Genomic DNA, 8,070 nt, shown 5'->3' on the forward strand with positions numbered 1-8,070 from the left:
ACCATGTTAGACGTAATGTATAAGTACGTATTATCAACATTTAAAGTTTGTTCGTTGGATTTCCGAAAAAGCCCAGTTTCGGTACGATTTAATATATGACGTCATGACAAGTTGGTTTTTGTTTGTTTGTATGATTTGAACTTTGCGCAAAGCTACACAAGGGTTATCTGCGGTAGCTGTTCCTAATTTATCAGTGCAAGACTAGAGGGAAGGCAGCTAGTCATCACCACCAACGGCCAACTCTTGAGCTACTATTTTACCAATGAATATTGGAATTGACTGCTACATTATAACGCCCCCACGGCTGAAAGGGCGAATATGTTTAGTGCGACAGGGATTCGAACACGCGACCCTCAGATTACGAGCCGAATATCTTAACCTACCTGGCCATGCCGAGCCACGTGACCAGTTGAAGATGAAATTATTATAAATACAACTAACGATAATTTTTACTACAAATTGTAAAAATAATGAATCAGTAGGTGTCGCTCTTATAGCTTTTAACCAGCTTGATTTTAGAATATAATGTTTTTACTGTCGAGTTATGAAAAATAAATTTAAGTTTATGGTGAATTTTAAACGCTGCAGTAATTTAAACACATAAAAAATAAGTCTATTTATTTGTCCAAATAATCCACATAATTTTGCATAATTTCTTACTGTTTTTTGTTTTTTTTATGAATAGTCATAATTTGTCCAATACCTGGAAAAATTGAGCCTACACGAGAAAAACACACGCTACATCACACTGGGATTATTTGATTTATTTTATTTTATTTTACTTGTTTGCTTACTGAATGGGCTCTAGCTTCTCTTTCAACGATGTCAATGGTGCAGATAGCCTAGTTGCTTTGCGCCATAATACATCAAACCAACCAATCAACGATGTCAAACGTTACGAAATTTTACTTGTAAAAACATGTTACATTTTCTTTCCAAACACTTATCGGAAAAACAAACAAACAAACAAACAATCAATATTCGCAACATTTACGCAAATATTTATTAATAAGACTTTTTATGATGTAGAAACTAGTAAACATTTTTACAGAGAATGACTGATTAACTTATTAGCTTTCATGTTTACAATACAAAATACCATGAAATATTAAGCTTAGGTCAGATTATTTAAAATAAACAAAACCAAAAAGCGTCACTTTCGGTTGCCGTGACGGTTATTACAAATACGAAGAGAATTACACGCGTCAAATTTTAACAGATGTACTAAAAGCACACTGTAAAACAACACGGAAGAAACGACTGGTTTAATCAATTAAACCAATTTATTCCAATACTTACGGTTCACATGTTTACAAGTTTTTAAAATGGATAGTTTTTACGACGAAGGGTTACAACTACCCATGTAATTACTTTTATAGTACTTTAATAATGAAAGATATCATGATTACACAAACACAAGTTAGTCACAACACATCACCGTAAGTCACAATACTACCCCATATATATATATATATTTCACCTATTTGACTATATATAGGTTGAGAAGAAATATTAATTAAAACAGTTAACTGTTAACAATACCTATTTGACAATTTTCTATCTTTGCTACTTCTCCGAGAATAATACAACAAAAAGATACTGTTGCTAGGCGACTGAGTGTATAGATCACTTTATTATTGATTTGGTAGGGGAGGAGAGGTTAGTAAGGAAATGTGCTATTCCAACCTTTCGACATGAGAACATTTCTCATACTTAGGATGTTATACATTATTTTACCTCACTAACTTCTCCTACGTCAAATATAACTGCAGTTTTACGAAAGTATTTTGTAAGTCGATATTTCTAAAGTAACACCTGAACGATTTTCGAATGCAAATTGAAGCTAAGTGTGGACCACATGCGTCAGATCTTTATATATAAAATTTAACCTTGATAATCAAGTGTAGAACTTTATAGTTAATTTAATTTCTACGTCATCAAAAGATTATTAATATTTTAAATGACTACACGTCTCGCAAAAATAACATTTTTTACGACATTTGAGCAAACCTGTACAGTCACGACAAAAACAAATAGCATTTAACATGCAATAGGAATACACTAGTTTTTCTCAAAATACAAAGTGGAATTTCATATAATCCATTGAAAAGCTCTTATTTTCATCATGGCTCGTGACCACTGCTCGTAGCTTTCATTACTACATATCTTTAATCTTTAAAGCAAGTTTAGAGAAACTTTATCTCTCATAAATTCAAACGCAATGTTTTGTTCGGGTTTATGTGTCAAATTATGACCCCACGAAAGCCAATACAATTCTAAATTACTGTTTCATATTCAGCAATCTCTCTTCGCAAAGGTCTGTAATACAGTTTCGTCTGCTTGAGTTCGTTGGTGCTTCTGGAATTTCTCGTGATGTCTCGTGGTTTTAAAGAATTTACGGGACTTGTCCTGGAAAATTGGAGAAAAGTTTTTATTATATCCAATAGCTCGAAATGAATCGTAAAAGATGAAAAACTGCTGCGATTGAAGACAAAACTATATCTACGTTTACCTAGGGGAACTTTAGCGACAGTAACTGGTGTTGTTGTTAACTAGAAATGACAGAATTTTAAACGATAAAACTGATGTAATTGAGGGCAGTTGTTTGATTAACTGATGTCGTTGTGAGGTAGGCCTAAGGAAATTGTGAGATACAGATGTCAAATTTGAAGAAAAAACTATTTATAATAAATAGTTGTAGAACTTGTAGTAGAAGAAATAAAACGCTTTCCTTATCATTTATTGACTTGAATCTCGTTAGCAGCATATACGAGGTCTGTTCAGAAAATACGCGGACTGACGTCATAAAACACTCTCCTCCCCAACGCACACACTTATCCCAACGGTGTTTCCACTTGTTGAAACAGTCCTGGTACACTTCTTTTGTAATGTCCTCCAGCTCCTTCGTCGCATTTGCCTTAATCTCGGGAATCGTCTCAAATCTTCTTCCTTTCAAGGGTCTTTTGAGTTTGGGGAACAAGAAAAAATCGCAAGGAGCAAGGTCAGGTGAGTAGGAGGGGTGGGGAAGAACAGTGATCGAGTGTTTGGCCAAACACTCACGAGTTCTGAGGCACAAATTTCGCAGCAACGCGGTGCATCTTCAATTTTTCGGTCAAAATCTCGTAACAAGATCCAACTGATATTCCACACTCTTCAGCAAGCTCCCTGACAGTCAGACGTCGATTTGCTTGCACCAGGGTGTTGATTTTATCGACGTGTGGGTCGTCAGTTGACGTGGAAGGACGTCCAGGACGCTCATCATCTTCAATGGACTGTCGACCATCCTTAAAACGTTCATGCCACTTGAATCATGCCGTACGCTTCATAGCAACATCACCGTAAGCCGTGTTAAGCATAGCAAAAAGTTTCAGTCGCAGATTTTTCAAGTTTAACACAAAATTTCACAGCAAGTCGTTGCTCCTTCAGGTCATTCATTCTGAAATCTGCCAAACAAAAAATCGCACTTCACTTAAAACCGCGTAGCTAATAGACAAATGAAGATATCTGCAATCGGGAAATGGCGTCGTAATCAGCTGATCTGTGCGAACCTAGCGACACCATGCGGATTCCCCTGGAACCAACTGGAGCCGCGCAATTCAAACAGTCCGCCCATTTTTTTGAACAGCCCTCGTACTTTCATAAACCCTATTTTCATTTTTAGAAAATATAGATAATTAATGAACTTTAAATTAAAAGAAAAACAAAAGACAGCAAAATAAGAGAATTGGTTATTAAATAATTCTACAGAAAACGAAACACCTCTATCTGCTTCAATTGTTTAAAAGCAGAATCATAAGGAATGTTTGAAACGAAGTTTCTCCTGAATCATGTCTGTTATAAAAATGCTTCAAATAGAATTTTAAAACGATCCACTCAAGATGCATGTCTTTCGTAAGACTGCTTTAACCAAAGTTGTTAAAGTATTAATTGAAAATTAATCTATTGTACAAGGTTTTTTGGATAACTCGCCTGAGATGCAGTTCCTTCTGGAGTTGTTTCAACTTGATTCGGACCATATCTAGCTCATGTCGAGCTTTCCATAGTTGGGTGTCACAGATGGGATCCTTACATCGATGACGTTTCAGCATGTCCTGAGCTTCGTACACTGCCCCTCTAAACGTTAACGACTTACCCATGCTCTGCACACAAAAAGAGAAAAATATACAATGTTCCAATATATGTTGTTCGTGCCAAAGAGTGGGAATAAATTATTTGGGGACTACAGAGGTGTAAGTACATTATATTAAAACGATTTGAAGCCTCATCGTTGTTACAGTGTAGGTTCCATCGTACAATACTTCACAATAAGGCTGTCAAGATTAAAGCACGTCAATCCTTCCTGCATGCTTTTAATAATTCGTTTGATTTATTAAGCAATGGTTTTCTTGTACCCATCGCAACAGTCCAACGGGACAGCAACTTCATCGGTATAAACCTATTTGCTGGTAGAAGATGACACGAGTCTTTTACAGTTACCAATGTATGTAAACACTATGTAAAGTATCACTACTGCTACTTTTTCCAGTTACCATTTATATAGTTTTTTCTAATATTGCTTTTCCTTTCTTTGGTATGACGTGGAATCACACGTGACTTGCTTCGCTTATTCAGACATAGTTTTTGACTAATGTCGCTTACTGTTGCTTGTGGAACATGGACAGCTTTTGCCGTTGACATTTACGTTCATTGATTCTCGACTGTTACAAGATGCCGCACTTACTTTTCAAGGCTATGGTGTGACTTGTATTAGACCTCATTTTGGATGGTCTATTCTTCTTAAGTTGATCCACAATCCTATGCTTTTCAATGGAATTGAGTACAATGGATATCCTCGTTTTGAGGTTTTTAAGTGCCTGATATAAACACATCTTTATGATCTGAGTGTATGGTTATATTACAATGAAAAGAAATGTCCTATACTATTCCCCCAAACGATCACTTTTTTTGTTGCGTCACACTATCTATGAAACCCCAAACAATATCAAAATATAGTTCTTACACAATCTGCTTCGTCACAACTTTATACTAACTATTCTGGTCACGTGATATGGTGATTTCCATGTTCAATATTGTTTTAGTATTACAAACTAAACCCCGTATTGGTATTTTTCCACAATTATTTAGATTTTTGGCTGTTGCATTATATTAATAGTGAAATTTAATGTATAAGTGCTAAAAATTATAGTTGAGAATTTGTTAGGAAGCTAGTTCCTTTTCAACCAATATATTTTTCGGAAATACGAATCTCCGATTAAAAATAAAAGGATTTATCGTACAATATATATATATTTCCGGAAATAGGATTTAGTGGGAAATAAGTTCTTTGTCGGACAATATTACCCCAGAATAACAGATCCTAGATGAGAATATACAGTATTTTGTTATAACTGTCGCTGTTTAGATCTCGGAGGACTAGTTTAACCTGGACCTCCTCCTTCACTTGTATCATGTCTTCTTTTAAAGTTTTTTTTCATCGACTTTGCGCGTTCTGTGTATAGAAAAAAACAAAAGACGTTTTTATAGACCTACAAATTCATTATAAAATTAAAAATGGTTGGTTGTAAGGTGTTACTGAAATGGATGACAATAAAAACTACGTAATTGAACTGAATGATTGCCATGGTAATGAGATGATAAAAATCGAAGTTAATGTTGGGTACTTACCAAACTGACCAGAGCCAAACAGCCACCAGTGTCCTTCTTAGCTAAATGCTGCCGTACATACTTGAAGTAGATGTGCTCTAAGCCTAACAGGACTAACGTGAAGACGGCGCCACACCCAAGCAATAAGAAAGCACTCATAAACTGGTTGATATCTAATGGGTTGCTGGTATTGCGTTTGTTCTTGCTGGGCTTACAAACACCTTGTAGCCAGAATCTCTGGAGGCGGTCCAGGTCTCCTGCATGGACAGACATAACTGCACCAATCAGAGAAAGTTTTTACATATGTAGGCAATCAAGGTCTCTTGTTTGGACAAACGTAACTACGCTAATCACAGAATATCTTACATGTAAGGTGCTCCTGTGAGGGCCCGGCATGGCCAAGTGTGTTAAGGCGTTTGACTGTGTAATCTGAGGGTCGCGGGTTCGAATCCCGGTCGCACCAAACATACTCGCCCTTTCGCCGTGGGGGCGTTATAATGTTATGGTCAATCCCAATATTCGTTGGTAAAAGAGTAGCTCAAGAGTTGGCGGTTGGTGGTGATGACTAGCTGCCTTCCCTCTAGTCTTACATTACTAAATTAGGGACGGCTAGCGTAGATAGCCCTCGAGTAGCTTTGTGCGAAATTCAAAATAACTAACTGACTAACCTCCGATAAAATTTTATAACGATAAAATTCGGGGTTCGATATTCCGCGGTGGGCATAGCAGATAGCCCAATGTAGCTTTGTTTAAAAAGATAACAACCGATTAACTTAAATGTAGATAATGCCTTTCTCTGGAATATATGTCATTACACCATTCACAGGATGACTTACTTAGAGCTGTTTCAGTTCCCCCTGCATAAATAGATAAATGTAACTACATCAGTTACAAAAAAAGCGAGTATGGTTTTACTTTCTTTTTTATATGGCAGGCAGTTTTTAAGAACATTTACAATGTATGAGTACTCTATATAAGATATGAATAAACGAACGAACGACTTGTTATTTGGTTTTGTTGTTGCTCTTTGTTATTAAGCACCACTACGGGTATTGAAACCCGGTTTTTATAGGTCTGCAGACATAGTGTTGTGCTATTGAGGAACTGCTTACGTTTTTATTTAGTTTTGGCAACTAAAGACAGCTCACAAACCTAAACGTACTCCCAAGACGCAGCCGTAGGTCTGCGGGCTAATAATGCTAGAAACCGTGTTTCGATACCCTGGTGGGCACAACCAGGTTGTGTAGCTTTGAGCTTAATTAGAAACTAAAATAAACAACAAAATTTGGTTGAACTGGATAGGTTGCTGCTACTCTATTCTAGTAACAGAAAACAACAGAACGTCCCTGAAAGTCTTTATTAGGAGGTTCGGTATGGCTAGGTAGTTAGGGTCTTTGACTAGTAGTCTGAGAGTCGCGGGTTCGAGTCCCCTCTCTCCAAAGGTGCTTGTATTTTCAGCCATGGGGGTGTTATAATGTCACGCTCAATCCAATTATTGTTGGTGGATACTGATGACTAGCTGTCTTTCACTGCTAAGTTGAGAACGGTTAGCACAGGTAGCCCTCGTGTAGCTTTGCACGAAATTTTAAAGAAACCAAACCGCTCTTATGAATGTCAAATGTTATTAATAAATATTGAAACATAAATTTCTACTCAGTTTGGAATATTGTTTGATTGAAAAGATGAGAAAAGGGGAAGTAAATATATGTGATTATCATATAATGCTTTAGGAAACAAAAAGGTGTATCACGAAACTATATTCCTTCATCGTTTTCCGGTACAACCAAAGTAATCATAGTAACAACAGTAAAAAACTAATGGTTGAAGCACACAAACAAAGTAACATACGTTATGTACATATATTGAGACAGCTAGGCCTAATTTCTTAAGGTAGACTATGCGAGAAAGTACTCCTCCCGATTGTTAAAATTAGGCACAGAGTCCTACATATAAATTCCTGGGTATTGATAAAGCCTAAATATAGGAAGTTAGGCCTAGTATAATAGTCTCCACGGTTTCTGTATAATGCGGTTAATGAAGTATTTTGAAAAAAATAAAAACGACATTGGAAAAAAAAAGAACACAGAACAATTCATTATCGATGGCATATGTAAGGTTCGATTAAAATAATGGGGAAGCGTAAAGATCTAACAAAGATATACTCTGTCGTGCGAGGATGGAGGAAAATGAAAACTATCTGTGTTCGAGAATTAATCGAATAAAACGTAACTGTTATTTGAAAAGCGCATTATTTCTCCTGTAAAGATGGTGCCAATTAAAAATGTTCGGATTGATTGGCACGTCGTTCTCTTTGTAGAATAAAATTTCGGGAGATTTGATCAACTATCGCAAAAAGTAAAAAGTAAAAAAGTGTTGAACGGAGTAATTTGTACACAAGTCAATAAGTGCTACTAGAGAACTAAAAAC

The 8,070-nt window shown here is 36.3% G+C and overlaps 1 protein-coding gene across 1 annotated transcript; it reads right to left on the reverse strand.

Annotated features, from left to right (window-relative positions):
• Positions 1–754: 754 nt before the first annotated feature.
• LOC143244428 (glutamate receptor ionotropic, NMDA 2B-like) lies at positions 755–7,433 on the reverse strand. Its single transcript, XM_076489057.1, has 3 exons — positions 5,665–7,433; positions 3,970–4,139; positions 755–2,409 (listed from the first exon to the last, which is right to left on the reverse strand). Exons 1-3 carry the CDS (start codon positions 5,914–5,916, stop codon positions 2,277–2,279), a joined length of 555 nt encoding a protein of 184 aa, XP_076345172.1. The 5' UTR covers positions 5,917–7,433; the 3' UTR covers positions 755–2,276.
• Between the last annotated feature and the right edge of the window lie 637 nt (positions 7,434–8,070).

The sequence above is a fragment of the Tachypleus tridentatus genome, chromosome 2 (genome assembly GCF_004210375.1).
Source record: "Tachypleus tridentatus isolate NWPU-2018 chromosome 2, ASM421037v1, whole genome shotgun sequence".
NCBI lineage: Eukaryota > Metazoa > Arthropoda > Merostomata > Xiphosura > Limulidae > Tachypleus > Tachypleus tridentatus.

Bases quoted from the DNA above. Each gene is read 5' to 3' on its own strand.
- LOC143244428 (XM_076489057.1), bottom strand. From the start codon at position 5,916: ATGTCTGTCCATGCAGGAGACCTGGACCGCCTCCAGAGATTCTGGCTA. The intron at 4,140-5,664 runs GTAAGTACCCAA...TTTTGTGTGCAG, and splicing joins GTTTGGCTCTGGTCAGTTTG to AGCATGGGTAAGTCGTTAAC. The intron at 2,410-3,969 runs GCGAGTTATCCA...CCAATTTTCCAG, and splicing joins CAGAAGGAACTGCATCTCAG to GACAAGTCCCGTAAATTCTT.